The 14091-nt window shown below is 40.0% G+C and overlaps 3 protein-coding genes across 3 annotated transcripts; all 3 read left to right on the top strand.

Moving 5' to 3' along the window:
- Positions 1 to 872: 872 nt before the first annotated feature.
- On the top strand, positions 873 to 3438 carry LOC142964399 (E3 ubiquitin-protein ligase NEURL3-like). Its single transcript, XM_076104700.1, has 4 exons — positions 873 to 963; positions 1992 to 2504; positions 2635 to 2796; positions 2921 to 3438. Exons 1-4 carry the CDS (start codon positions 933 to 935, stop codon positions 3091 to 3093), a joined length of 879 nt encoding a protein of 292 aa, XP_075960815.1. The 5' UTR covers positions 873 to 932; the 3' UTR covers positions 3094 to 3438.
- Positions 3439 to 6006: 2568 nt separating this feature from the next.
- LOC142964397 (E3 ubiquitin-protein ligase NEURL3-like) lies at positions 6007 to 8572 on the top strand. Its single transcript, XM_076104699.1, has 4 exons — positions 6007 to 6097; positions 7126 to 7638; positions 7769 to 7930; positions 8055 to 8572. The coding sequence occupies exons 1-4, from the start codon at positions 6067 to 6069 to the stop codon at positions 8225 to 8227; spliced, it is 879 nt and encodes a 292-aa protein (XP_075960814.1). The 5' UTR covers positions 6007 to 6066; the 3' UTR covers positions 8228 to 8572.
- Positions 8573 to 11141: 2569 nt separating this feature from the next.
- LOC142964396 (E3 ubiquitin-protein ligase NEURL3-like) lies at positions 11142 to 13707 on the top strand. Its single transcript, XM_076104698.1, has 4 exons — positions 11142 to 11232; positions 12261 to 12773; positions 12904 to 13065; positions 13190 to 13707. The coding sequence occupies exons 1-4, from the start codon at positions 11202 to 11204 to the stop codon at positions 13360 to 13362; spliced, it is 879 nt and encodes a 292-aa protein (XP_075960813.1). The 5' UTR covers positions 11142 to 11201; the 3' UTR covers positions 13363 to 13707.
- The last annotated feature ends 384 nt before the right edge of the window (positions 13708 to 14091 follow it).

Below are 14091 nucleotides of genomic sequence, written 5' to 3'. Positions count from 1 at the left end.
AATGTTGTGATTCTTTTATTATTCTTTTTTGTAAGAAATGACAAGGTGTGTGTCCTGTAGAGGGCGACAAAGCTGTGCACACTCTGGTGAATGATTTACCAGCATCGACCAAGAACATGTGAAAGTACGGAGTTTTGCATGCTCTCATCACTTAACCTCGTATGCGTGTCGCTCAATGCGCCAGTCACGGAAGTGGTATCCAAAATCTTGGTGGTATTTTCCGTGATACCTTTCAAAAGTTGACTTCTCCAGTGTTTCTTAGGAGTTCATATTGCATTATGTTTCCTGCTGGGTAGCTCTGATAAAATGGCAGTGTCGAGCTCAGGACATTCAAATATTAGATTCATATGAATATGAACTAATGGTCATCAATATAATATAAGATCCATCCCATTTTGAGTAAACACAGGCAAGTACAGGAAACTGCAACATGAGAGTTAAATACACTTTAAAAGGTTTCATACAGGCAGCGACAACAGATTATCTGCAACATCAAAAACAGGCAACGCCACATTAATAAAAGTATATTCTGGGTTGTGAGAACAAATCTGCAAGTTGTGCATTTCTTACACATAAACTACTGCTCTACATGGGAGCAAAACATCACAGAGTTCAGGACGTCACGTTGTGATTTTATGTTTGTATTGCTGCACTAAAGGACACTGATTCAAACAGAAACTTAACTAAATGATTTGTTGTGACCTGCCCGACCTTGCCAGCAGCAGATAAATTTCCAAACTATGGTTCCTCCCTGACTCCTCCTTTCACTTTCCATGTGATGCAGGGGGATGTTTGTGTTTCGAAGACTCACGTGCACAGCGTTTTAAAAGCAGCCAACTCTCCAACTACATGACAATTACACGAAGATACAGACGAGAGCACATCTTCTATCAAAACCTTCAAACCTTCAAAGTACCTTCTGCCTCTTCAAGATGGAGAACGAGAGTGACAACGGGAACTCTGGTGAGATATCTGTTCTTTGGTCTTTACAGTGACTTCGTATGCAATTTACAATACTGCTTTAAATGTCAACAAGACTCTCTGTTATTAACACACTTTGTGAAGTTACATTTAAGAAGTCAGAATTAATATAAAGTCAGTTTTATATTATTACTAACTTAATACTAATAATTAAATTATGTAAATAGTAATTAATTTACAATTTGTCATATTAGTGACACAAATGTTGGTGAAAGGGATTATTTTATAGCTCTTATCAATATTTTTTTAATAAAAAAAGTACATGACTTTAGTCTGAAAATAGTTGTTAGTTCAGTTTTTATGCATATGTGCATCATGAAAACATCCCTACTTTCCTATTTTTTCAAAAGGCTACTGACAGTCTCGTCCATTCAAGTTGTTGTTACTGTTAAGAATCGGATTAGGTGAGATCCAAAACAGGAGCGCGTTGATAAGTGATGTAAAACAGATGATGAGCAAACGAGGAAGAAGACTTAAAAAAGACACACGTGGGAATTAAGGATTTATATCCTGTGCTGTAAAGTGTGAAATGAAGGAGATGACTAGAAGCTACATGTTTTACTGGAAATGCTCAGCTTGTCACCAGTGAGTGAAAGGCTTCACATACACTACATAGTTGCTTAACGCTACCCGTGCATTAGTCATATCTGCTAGATGTGTTCCTGGCTAGTTATCATTTACTTCAACTCGTCCTCTATAAAATAAACTGGTTATGATTGGATACAGTGTTTACTTCCAAGTATTCATCTTTATATGAAATGCCCATCTTTCTCTGAAGTGAAAGCATGTGTGTGTTACTTTCATAATTACTCTTTTTATAATTTCGTAGTTGTAAAATGTCATTCAGGATAAACTTTATCACTCTATTACCATGAATGATTAACTAACATCCTGTTAGATGCTGTGATTACAGTGCAGATGTAATCTACATGATTGGAAATAATCAAACAACAATAAGTGAACCTGGGTCGCACATCAAGATTCTTAACCGTGTTGTTGCTCCTTTGCAGTTGTTGGGTCAGAGACGTCCCGCAGATGTGGCCGGTCCTGCCTCGGCCCTTTGACCTTCCACCCTCTGGCTGTGGGAGACATGGTCACTCTGAGCAATGGGTGTCGACGCGCAGAGAGGACGAGGAACACGTTCAAGAACGGCCTGGTGTTCAGCAGCCGCCTGGTAAAGATCCAGGAGAAGATTCGTCTGAGGGTTGAGAAAGAGTTGTTGAACTGGCAAGGAGCTATGCGTGTGGGCTTCACCAACGTGCTGCCCTCGGACAGATATCTGCCTCTGCCCATCATGGCCATCCCCAACCTCACTCACACCCAAGGGCACTGGGCTGCCCCAGTGCCTGAATCCCACTGCCAAGAAGGTTCAGAGCTGGAGTTCTGGCTCTCTGGTAAAGGCTCCGTATACGTCACAAGCCACAACATCAAGCGGCACAAGCTACTGACAGGAGTGAATCTCAGCAAGCCGCTATGGGCCATGATAGACATCTATGGACAGACATGCGCCATTTCCCTCCTAGGTATGTTTACTACAAGGGTGTATCGTTTGCTGTGCAGCCTCTTTTTATTGTTCTTACTTGTTTCACATGCACTGACAAGGCCAAGTTAATGTTTCCTTGTTACTAAAATATTTGATACTCTTTGCTGCAGGCTCAGAGAAAAGGGAGCTGCTTCACACCAGACGGTCCTGTCCTGCACCTGAACACCTCACCTCACCTGATGCAGACAGCCTCAACAGTTTGATTCCTGTCTCAAGCCTCCATGGAAACAGTGATGAAAGCATCTCCAGTCTTGACATGAAAGTCCCATCAGGTAAGAAAGAGTCCTTCACACCAAATGCAACCAGATTTCAGTGATTTCAGTGCACATTTGTAACCAGATAGAACCTATCCCTGATGACAATGTTGTAATTGTGATTCCTTTGATTTGATTGCAGATGGAGGCAACGTAATGGACTGTGTGGTGTGCATGGAAAAACAGGCCAGAATCACTTTGTCTTGCGGCCACCAGTGTTTATGTAACCAGTGCGCTTTAAGAGTCTCCGAAACGTTTGGCACATGCCCGCTGTGCCGATCCAAGATCAGCGCTTTATCAGTGGGGGGCGTGTGAGGTTTGTCTCTGGGCTGTTCTAAGCTCCAAGACAACAGGAAACACCAAATACAAGCTACCGAGTGACTGTGGCAAAGAAAACACTTTGAGTAGCACCTACTTAATGTTGCCTGGTAGCTGCATCAATCGAATCCCAGCCAGGAACCTTTGTCACATGTCATTGAACTCCCTCAAATGTTGTACAGCGTATGTGTAAGATAAGATGTACTGAGATGTTGAGGTGAATACATGAGCTCATCGTGTGAAAGAATGTAGGAAACTTTGATGCTTTACTACATTTTTTTATTGTAATTGTTAAATATGGATAAAAGCAAGCAAACTGTAATGTCATTCACAGTCACTGCACAGTGTATTTTGCCTCCTTGATGTTGTAAATATTGAATGAATCTCAAATTTTGGAAAAAGAAAAATAATAATTTATATTTTTATTTTATTTAATAGTCATATTTTGACAATCAATAAAAAGTTTTATATTTATAACAAAATTGTCTTTTATATTCTTATTATCAAACCTACAATGTGTGTGTGATACAAATGTGTCAATGTTCTTTGTCTATTAACTTATTTAATTGATATAACTGTTAGTTATCCAATGAGATTTTCATTTAGGAGAAAATTTGATAAAACAAGTTGACCTTGAGTTTTGTCAACAATGAACCGTCGAGCTCAAAATAACAGCATGTTGTCCGATAAGGGCACATTATTCATGTTACAAAGAATGATTTGTAATTTAAAAAATGAACACAATACTAGCACATGACAGAAATCATGAGTCTCTCCAAACCATGTGCACATTACAGACCAGTGTTGAAACTACAGTCACTAATCATTGCTCAGGTTGCAACAGGAGCCTTCACAAAGATTAAAATAGTAGTTGCTGTCTCCTTTGTGCTTTCTTGGTTTGTCTTCGTTTCTGTTTGTGCGTGACTCTGCCTGGTGTTTCTTCCTTTTGGACTCAAAACCTGTAAGCCATGTTCAACGAATCACTGAGTTGTTTCTGCTACCTCCTCAACGGGAATCTGTGTTTTGGTCCTTCCCCTGCTGCCTGCTCTCCAAAATGACAGATGGTGCAAGAAATCAGCACCATCAGCACTAAATGTTTTTGTTGTCACCTATTCACATGTTAACTAATGAAACTTAGCAAAAGTTTAATCAGGAAGACCATATTCTTGATCCCTACTGCATTGATTTCCCTCTCAATCAGCTGAGTAAGGGAGTACAGTCTTCAGTTACACCTGATATTTGCAACAATATCATGTCCTTGCTGTCAAATTTGGAAACTGTGCCTTTCTTTTCTCCTGTTAGTTCTTATTTCAGTCTCCGATCGACACAATCCTCCTCCACCCCATTCTCCTTCGGTCTTAACTCTACCAGTCTTCCCAGTTGATGCTTCTGAGCTCATCTGAAGTTCCGCTTCGTATCGCATCCATCTAGATCTTCATCATTGCTTTTCTCCCCGTCACTACCACCAGTGTCCAGACTCCATCGGGGGGGATATTCCTGTACAGCTCATGGCATCACTTCCCGTTTAAAACATTAATCTCAGAATGAGAAGAGATGATTTAATTGATATGTTATGAACTAATCTCCACCTGCAGTCCCTATAATTATCTCACCATGGAGTCTAATTGGCAAAAGACTCCTGTTTCTTCACCTTTCCTATTGTGCACTCTGTGACAAATAGATTAATTGATTTGCTCTTTAATCCTCTTAAGGCAACAATTCAGGTCAAAGGGCATTAATGTTGGATCTCGCCCGTTTGACAAACAGATTCCTTTGCAGATGTAATCTTCCTGATGAGTTAAACCTGATCTCCGATGCAAACACGAGGTTTGTCTACGTGACTCTCATGGCATGCAAAGGATGCCATGTACCTGGCATTTCAATAAATACTTGATTACCAAGTATTTTAATTTATTTCAACACAATTTAGCCCAGATCTTGATTTAGCATTGTGACTATCCACAAGCGTTACATCTGAAGACGGAAGGTGAAGTTTAATTGGGCTCAATTACAGATTATTTTCTACTATCAACCACAATAATGTTGTGATTCTTTTATTATTCTTTTTTGTAAGAAATGACAAGGTGTGTGTCCTGTAGAGGGCGACAAAGCTGTGCACACTCTGGTGAATGATTTACCAGCATCGACCAAGAACATGTGAAAGTACGGAGTTTTGCATGCTCTCATCACTTAACCTCGTATGCGTGTCGCTCAATGCGCCAGTCACGGAAGTGGTATCCAAAATCTTGGTGGTATTTTCCGTGATACCTTTCAAAAGTTGACTTCTCCAGTGTTTCTTAGGAGTTCATATTGCATTATGTTTCCTGCTGGGTAGCTCTGATAAAATGGCAGTGTCGAGCTCAGGACATTCAAATATTAGATTCATATGAATATGAACTAATGGTCATCAATATAATATAAGATCCATCCCATTTTGAGTAAACACAGGCAAGTACAGGAAACTGCAACATGAGAGTTAAAACACTTTAAAAGGTTTCATACAGGCAGCGACAACAGATTATCTGCAACATCAAAAACAGGCAACGCCACATTAATAAAAGTATATTCTGGGTTGTGAGAACAAATCTGCAAGTTGTGCATTTCTTACACATAAACTACTGCTCTACATGGGAGCAAAACATCACAGAGTTCAGGACGTCACGTTGTGATTTTATGTTTGTATTGCTGCACTAAAGGACACTGATTCAAACAGAAACTTAACTAAATGATTTGTTGTGACCTGCCCGACCTTGCCAGCAGCAGATAAATTTCCAAACTATGGTTCCTCCCTGACTCCTCCTTTCACTTTCCATGTGATGCAGGGGGATGTTTGTGTTTCGAAGACTCACGTGCACAGCGTTTTAAAAGCAGCCAACTCTCCAACTACATGACAATTACACGAAGATACAGACGAGAGCACATCTTCTATCAAAACCTTCAAACCTTCAAAGTACCTTCTGCCTCTTCAAGATGGAGAACGAGAGTGACAACGGGAACTCTGGTGAGATATCTGTTCTTTGGTCTTTACAGTGACTTCGTATGCAATTTACAATACTGCTTTAAATGTCAACAAGACTCTCTGTTATTAACACACTTTGTGAAGTTACATTTAAGAAGTCAGAATTAATATAAAGTCAGTTTTATATTATTACTAACTTAATACTAATAATTAAATTATGTAAATAGTAATTAATTTACAATTTGTCATATTAGTGACACAAATGTTGGTGAAAGGGATTATTTTATAGCTCTTATCAATATTTTTTTAATAAAAAAAGTACATGACTTTAGTCTGAAAATAGTTGTTAGTTCAGTTTTTATGCATATGTGCATCATGAAAACATCCCTACTTTCCTATTTTTTCAAAAGGCTACTGACAGTCTCGTCCATTCAAGTTGTTGTTACTGTTAAGAATCGGATTAGGTGAGATCCAAAACAGGAGCGCGTTGATAAGTGATGTAAAACAGATGATGAGCAAACGAGGAAGAAGACTTAAAAAAGACACACGTGGGAATTAAGGATTTATATCCTGTGCTGTAAAGTGTGAAATGAAGGAGATGACTAGAAGCTACATGTTTTACTGGAAATGCTCAGCTTGTCACCAGTGAGTGAAAGGCTTCACATACACTACATAGTTGCTTAACGCTACCCGTGCATTAGTCATATCTGCTAGATGTGTTCCTGGCTAGTTATCATTTACTTCAACTCGTCCTCTATAAAATAAACTGGTTATGATTGGATACAGTGTTTACTTCCAAGTATTCATCTTTATATGAAATGCCCATCTTTCTCTGAAGTGAAAGCATGTGTGTGTTACTTTCATAATTACTCTTTTTATAATTTCGTAGTTGTAAAATGTCATTCAGGATAAACTTTATCACTCTATTACCATGAATGATTAACTAACATCCTGTTAGATGCTGTGATTACAGTGCAGATGTAATCTACATGATTGGAAATAATCAAACAACAATAAGTGAACCTGGGTCGCACATCAAGATTCTTAACCGTGTTGTTGCTCCTTTGCAGTTGTTGGGTCAGAGACGTCCCGCAGATGTGGCCGGTCCTGCCTCGGCCCTTTGACCTTCCACCCTCTGGCTGTGGGAGACATGGTCACTCTGAGCAATGGGTGTCGACGCGCAGAGAGGACGAGGAACACGTTCAAGAACGGCCTGGTGTTCAGCAGCCGCCTGGTAAAGATCCAGGAGAAGATTCGTCTGAGGGTTGAGAAAGAGTTGTTGAACTGGCAAGGAGCTATGCGTGTGGGCTTCACCAACGTGCTGCCCTCGGACAGATATCTGCCTCTGCCCATCATGGCCATCCCCAACCTCACTCACACCCAAGGGCACTGGGCTGCCCCAGTGCCTGAATCCCACTGCCAAGAAGGTTCAGAGCTGGAGTTCTGGCTCTCTGGTAAAGGCTCCGTATACGTCACAAGCCACAACATCAAGCGGCACAAGCTACTGACAGGAGTGAATCTCAGCAAGCCGCTATGGGCCATGATAGACATCTATGGACAGACATGCGCCATTTCCCTCCTAGGTATGTTTACTACAAGGGTGTATCGTTTGCTGTGCAGCCTCTTTTTATTGTTCTTACTTGTTTCACATGCACTGACAAGGCCAAGTTAATGTTTCCTTGTTACTAAAATATTTGATACTCTTTGCTGCAGGCTCAGAGAAAAGGGAGCTGCTTCACACCAGACGGTCCTGTCCTGCACCTGAACACCTCACCTCACCTGATGCAGACAGCCTCAACAGTTTGATTCCTGTCTCAAGCCTCCATGGAAACAGTGATGAAAGCATCTCCAGTCTTGACATGAAAGTCCCATCAGGTAAGAAAGAGTCCTTCACACCAAATGCAACCAGATTTCAGTGATTTCAGTGCACATTTGTAACCAGATAGAACCTATCCCTGATGACAATGTTGTAATTGTGATTCCTTTGATTTGATTGCAGATGGAGGCAACGTAATGGACTGTGTGGTGTGCATGGAAAAACAGGCCAGAATCACTTTGTCTTGCGGCCACCAGTGTTTATGTAACCAGTGCGCTTTAAGAGTCTCCGAAACGTTTGGCACATGCCCGCTGTGCCGATCCAAGATCAGCGCTTTATCAGTGGGGGGCGTGTGAGGTTTGTCTCTGGGCTGTTCTAAGCTCCAAGACAACAGGAAACACCAAATACAAGCTACCGAGTGACTGTGGCAAAGAAAACACTTTGAGTAGCACCTACTTAATGTTGCCTGGTAGCTGCATCAATCGAATCCCAGCCAGGAACCTTTGTCACATGTCATTGAACTCCCTCAAATGTTGTACAGCGTATGTGTAAGATAAGATGTACTGAGATGTTGAGGTGAATACATGAGCTCATCGTGTGAAAGAATGTAGGAAACTTTGATGCTTTACTACATTTTTTTATTGTAATTGTTAAATATGGATAAAAGCAAGCAAACTGTAATGTCATTCACAGTCACTGCACAGTGTATTTTGCCTCCTTGATGTTGTAAATATTGAATGAATCTCAAATTTTGGAAAAAGAAAAATAATAATTTATATTTTTATTTTATTTAATAGTCATATTTTGACAATCAATAAAAAGTTTTATATTTATAACAAAATTGTCTTTTATATTCTTATTATCAAACCTACAATGTGTGTGTGATACAAATGTGTCAATGTTCTTTGTCTATTAACTTATTTAATTGATATAACTGTTAGTTATCCAATGAGATTTTCATTTAGGAGAAAATTTGATAAAACAAGTTGACCTTGAGTTTTGTCAACAATGAACCGTCGAGCTCAAAATAACAGCATGTTGTCCGATAAGGGCACATTATTCATGTTACAAAGAATGATTTGTAATTTAAAAAATGAACACAATACTAGCACATGACAGAAATCATGAGTCTCTCCAAACCATGTGCACATTACAGACCAGTGTTGAAACTACAGTCACTAATCATTGCTCAGGTTGCAACAGGAGCCTTCACAAAGATTAAAATAGTAGTTGCTGTCTCCTTTGTGCTTTCTTGGTTTGTCTTCGTTTCTGTTTGTGCGTGACTCTGCCTGGTGTTTCTTCCTTTTGGACTCAAAACCTGTAAGCCATGTTCAACGAATCACTGAGTTGTTTCTGCTACCTCCTCAACGGGAATCTGTGTTTTGGTCCTTCCCCTGCTGCCTGCTCTCCAAAATGACAGATGGTGCAAGAAATCAGCACCATCAGCACTAAATGTTTTTGTTGTCACCTATTCACATGTTAACTAATGAAACTTAGCAAAAGTTTAATCAGGAAGACCATATTCTTGATCCCTACTGCATTGATTTCCCTCTCAATCAGCTGAGTAAGGGAGTACAGTCTTCAGTTACACCTGATATTTGCAACAATATCATGTCCTTGCTGTCAAATTTGGAAACTGTGCCTTTCTTTTCTCCTGTTAGTTCTTATTTCAGTCTCCGATCGACACAATCCTCCTCCACCCCATTCTCCTTCGGTCTTAACTCTACCAGTCTTCCCAGTTGATGCTTCTGAGCTCATCTGAAGTTCCGCTTCGTATCGCATCCATCTAGATCTTCATCATTGCTTTTCTCCCCGTCACTACCACCAGTGTCCAGACTCCATCGGGGGGGATATTCCTGTACAGCTCATGGCATCACTTCCCGTTTAAAACATTAATCTCAGAATGAGAAGAGATGATTTAATTGATATGTTATGAACTAATCTCCACCTGCAGTCCCTATAATTATCTCACCATGGAGTCTAATTGGCAAAAGACTCCTGTTTCTTCACCTTTCCTATTGTGCACTCTGTGACAAATAGATTAATTGATTTGCTCTTTAATCCTCTTAAGGCAACAATTCAGGTCAAAGGGCATTAATGTTGGATCTCGCCCGTTTGACAAACAGATTCCTTTGCAGATGTAATCTTCCTGATGAGTTAAACCTGATCTCCGATGCAAACACGAGGTTTGTCTACGTGACTCTCATGGCATGCAAAGGATGCCATGTACCTGGCATTTCAATAAATACTTGATTACCAAGTATTTTAATTTATTTCAACACAATTTAGCCCAGATCTTGATTTAGCATTGTGACTATCCACAAGCGTTACATCTGAAGACGGAAGGTGAGGTTTAATTGGGCTCAATTACAGATTATTTTCTACTATCAACCACAATAATGTTGTGATTCTTTTATTATTCTTTTTTGTAAGAAATGACAAGGTGTGTGTCCTGTAGAGGGCGACAAAGCTGTGCACACTCTGGTGAATGATTTACCAGCATCGACCAAGAACATGTGAAAGTACGGAGTTTTGCATGCTCTCATCACTTAACCTCGTATGCGTGTCGCTCAATGCGCCAGTCACGGAAGTGGTATCCAAAATCTTGGTGGTATTTTCCGTGATACCTTTCAAAAGTTGACTTCTCCAGTGTTTCTTAGGAGTTCATATTGCATTATGTTTCCTGCTGGGTAGCTCTGATAAAATGGCAGTGTCGAGCTCAGGACATTCAAATATTAGATTCATATGAATATGAACTAATGGTCATCAATATAATATAAGATCCATCCCATTTTGAGTAAACACAGGCAAGTACAGGAAACTGCAACATGAGAGTTAAATACACTTTAAAAGGTTTCATACAGGCAGCGACAACAGATTATCTGCAACATCAAAAACAGGCAACGCCACATTAATAAAAGTATATTCTGGGTTGTGAGAACAAATCTGCAAGTTGTGCATTTCTTACACATAAACTACTGCTCTACATGGGAGCAAAACATCACAGAGTTCAGGACGTCACGTTGTGATTTTATGTTTGTATTGCTGCACTAAAGGACACTGATTCAAACAGAAACTTAACTAAATGATTTGTTGTGACCTGCCCGACCTTGCCAGCAGCAGATAAATTTCCAAACTATGGTTCCTCCCTGACTCCTCCTTTCACTTTCCATGTGATGCAGGGGGATGTTTGTGTTTCGAAGACTCACGTGCACAGCGTTTTAAAAGCAGCCAACTCTCCAACTACATGACAATTACACGAAGATACAGACGAGAGCACATCTTCTATCAAAACCTTCAAACCTTCAAAGTACCTTCTGCCTCTTCAAGATGGAGAACGAGAGTGACAACGGGAACTCTGGTGAGATATCTGTTCTTTGGTCTTTACAGTGACTTCGTATGCAATTTACAATACTGCTTTAAATGTCAACAAGACTCTCTGTTATTAACACACTTTGTGAAGTTACATTTAAGAAGTCAGAATTAATATAAAGTCAGTTTTATATTATTACTAACTTAATACTAATAATTAAATTATGTAAATAGTAATTAATTTACAATTTGTCATATTAGTGACACAAATGTTGGTGAAAGGGATTATTTTATAGCTCTTATCAATATTTTTTTAATAAAAAAAGTACATGACTTTAGTCTGAAAATAGTTGTTAGTTCAGTTTTTATGCATATGTGCATCATGAAAACATCCCTACTTTCCTATTTTTTCAAAAGGCTACTGACAGTCTCGTCCATTCAAGTTGTTGTTACTGTTAAGAATCGGATTAGGTGAGATCCAAAACAGGAGCGCGTTGATAAGTGATGTAAAACAGATGATGAGCAAACGAGGAAGAAGACTTAAAAAAGACACACGTGGGAATTAAGGATTTATATCCTGTGCTGTAAAGTGTGAAATGAAGGAGATGACTAGAAGCTACATGTTTTACTGGAAATGCTCAGCTTGTCACCAGTGAGTGAAAGGCTTCACATACACTACATAGTTGCTTAACGCTACCCGTGCATTAGTCATATCTGCTAGATGTGTTCCTGGCTAGTTATCATTTACTTCAACTCGTCCTCTATAAAATAAACTGGTTATGATTGGATACAGTGTTTACTTCCAAGTATTCATCTTTATATGAAATGCCCATCTTTCTCTGAAGTGAAAGCATGTGTGTGTTACTTTCATAATTACTCTTTTTATAATTTCGTAGTTGTAAAATGTCATTCAGGATAAACTTTATCACTCTATTACCATGAATGATTAACTAACATCCTGTTAGATGCTGTGATTACAGTGCAGATGTAATCTACATGATTGGAAATAATCAAACAACAATAAGTGAACCTGGGTCGCACATCAAGATTCTTAACCGTGTTGTTGCTCCTTTGCAGTTGTTGGGTCAGAGACGTCCCGCAGATGTGGCCGGTCCTGCCTCGGCCCTTTGACCTTCCACCCTCTGGCTGTGGGAGACATGGTCACTCTGAGCAATGGGTGTCGACGCGCAGAGAGGACGAGGAACACGTTCAAGAACGGCCTGGTGTTCAGCAGCCGCCTGGTAAAGATCCAGGAGAAGATTCGTCTGAGGGTTGAGAAAGAGTTGTTGAACTGGCAAGGAGCTATGCGTGTGGGCTTCACCAACGTGCTGCCCTCGGACAGATATCTGCCTCTGCCCATCATGGCCATCCCCAACCTCACTCACACCCAAGGGCACTGGGCTGCCCCAGTGCCTGAATCCCACTGCCAAGAAGGTTCAGAGCTGGAGTTCTGGCTCTCTGGTAAAGGCTCCGTATACGTCACAAGCCACAACATCAAGCGGCACAAGCTACTGACAGGAGTGAATCTCAGCAAGCCGCTATGGGCCATGATAGACATCTATGGACAGACATGCGCCATTTCCCTCCTAGGTATGTTTACTACAAGGGTGTATCGTTTGCTGTGCAGCCTCTTTTTATTGTTCTTACTTGTTTCACATGCACTGACAAGGCCAAGTTAATGTTTCCTTGTTACTAAAATATTTGATACTCTTTGCTGCAGGCTCAGAGAAAAGGGAGCTGCTTCACACCAGACGGTCCTGTCCTGCACCTGAACACCTCACCTCACCTGATGCAGACAGCCTCAACAGTTTGATTCCTGTCTCAAGCCTCCATGGAAACAGTGATGAAAGCATCTCCAGTCTTGACATGAAAGTCCCATCAGGTAAGAAAGAGTCCTTCACACCAAATGCAACCAGATTTCAGTGATTTCAGTGCACATTTGTAACCAGATAGAACCTATCCCTGATGACAATGTTGTAATTGTGATTCCTTTGATTTGATTGCAGATGGAGGCAACGTAATGGACTGTGTGGTGTGCATGGAAAAACAGGCCAGAATCACTTTGTCTTGCGGCCACCAGTGTTTATGTAACCAGTGCGCTTTAAGAGTCTCCGAAACGTTTGGCACATGCCCGCTGTGCCGATCCAAGATCAGCGCTTTATCAGTGGGGGGCGTGTGAGGTTTGTCTCTGGGCTGTTCTAAGCTCCAAGACAACAGGAAACACCAAATACAAGCTACCGAGTGACTGTGGCAAAGAAAACACTTTGAGTAGCACCTACTTAATGTTGCCTGGTAGCTGCATCAATCGAATCCCAGCCAGGAACCTTTGTCACATGTCATTGAACTCCCTCAAATGTTGTACAGCGTATGTGTAAGATAAGATGTACTGAGATGTTGAGGTGAATACATGAGCTCATCGTGTGAAAGAATGTAGGAAACTTTGATGCTTTACTACATTTTTTTATTGTAATTGTTAAATATGGATAAAAGCAAGCAAACTGTAATGTCATTCACAGTCACTGCACAGTGTATTTTGCCTCCTTGATGTTGTAAATATTGAATGAATCTCAAATTTTGGAAAAAGAAAAATAATAATTTATATTTTTATTTTATTTAATAGTCATATTTTGACAATCAATAAAAAGTTTTATATTTATAACAAAATTGTCTTTTATATTCTTATTATCAAACCTACAATGTGTGTGTGATACAAATGTGTCAATGTTCTTTGTCTATTAACTTATTTAATTGATATAACTGTTAGTTATCCAATGAGATTTTCATTTAGGAGAAAATTTGATAAAACAAGTTGACCTTGAGTTTTGTCAACAATGAACCTTCGAGCTCAAAATAACAGCATGTTGTCCGATAAGGGCACATTATTCATGTTACAAAGAATGATTTGTAA

This window comes from Anarhichas minor, unplaced genomic scaffold (genome assembly GCF_050575085.1).
Source record: "Anarhichas minor isolate MPS153535 unplaced genomic scaffold, ASM5057508v1 ptg000030l, whole genome shotgun sequence".
In the NCBI taxonomy this organism is placed as follows: domain Eukaryota; kingdom Metazoa; phylum Chordata; class Actinopteri; order Perciformes; family Anarhichadidae; genus Anarhichas; species Anarhichas minor.
The sequence above is the reverse complement of the archived record's forward strand: the minus strand, read 5'-3'. Positions and strand labels throughout refer to the sequence as shown.

What these genes read in the sequence shown, in the direction of transcription:
- LOC142964399 (XM_076104700.1), top strand. Translation starts at nt 933, where the DNA reads ATGGAGAACGAGAGTGACAACGGGAACTCTG. An exon ending in GAGTGACAACGGGAACTCTG is followed by an intron (nt 964 to 1,991) that starts GTGAGATATCTG and finishes GCTCCTTTGCAG; the next exon opens with TTGTTGGGTCAGAGACGTCC. An exon ending in TGACATGAAAGTCCCATCAG is followed by an intron (nt 2,797 to 2,920) that starts GTAAGAAAGAGT and finishes ATTTGATTGCAG; the next exon opens with ATGGAGGCAACGTAATGGAC.
- LOC142964397 (XM_076104699.1), top strand. Translation starts at nt 6,067, where the DNA reads ATGGAGAACGAGAGTGACAACGGGAACTCTG. An exon ending in GAGTGACAACGGGAACTCTG is followed by an intron (nt 6,098 to 7,125) that starts GTGAGATATCTG and finishes GCTCCTTTGCAG; the next exon opens with TTGTTGGGTCAGAGACGTCC. An exon ending in TGACATGAAAGTCCCATCAG is followed by an intron (nt 7,931 to 8,054) that starts GTAAGAAAGAGT and finishes ATTTGATTGCAG; the next exon opens with ATGGAGGCAACGTAATGGAC.
- LOC142964396 (XM_076104698.1), top strand. Translation starts at nt 11,202, where the DNA reads ATGGAGAACGAGAGTGACAACGGGAACTCTG. An exon ending in ATGCGCCATTTCCCTCCTAG is followed by an intron (nt 12,774 to 12,903) that starts GTATGTTTACTA and finishes TCTTTGCTGCAG; the next exon opens with GCTCAGAGAAAAGGGAGCTG. An exon ending in TGACATGAAAGTCCCATCAG is followed by an intron (nt 13,066 to 13,189) that starts GTAAGAAAGAGT and finishes ATTTGATTGCAG; the next exon opens with ATGGAGGCAACGTAATGGAC.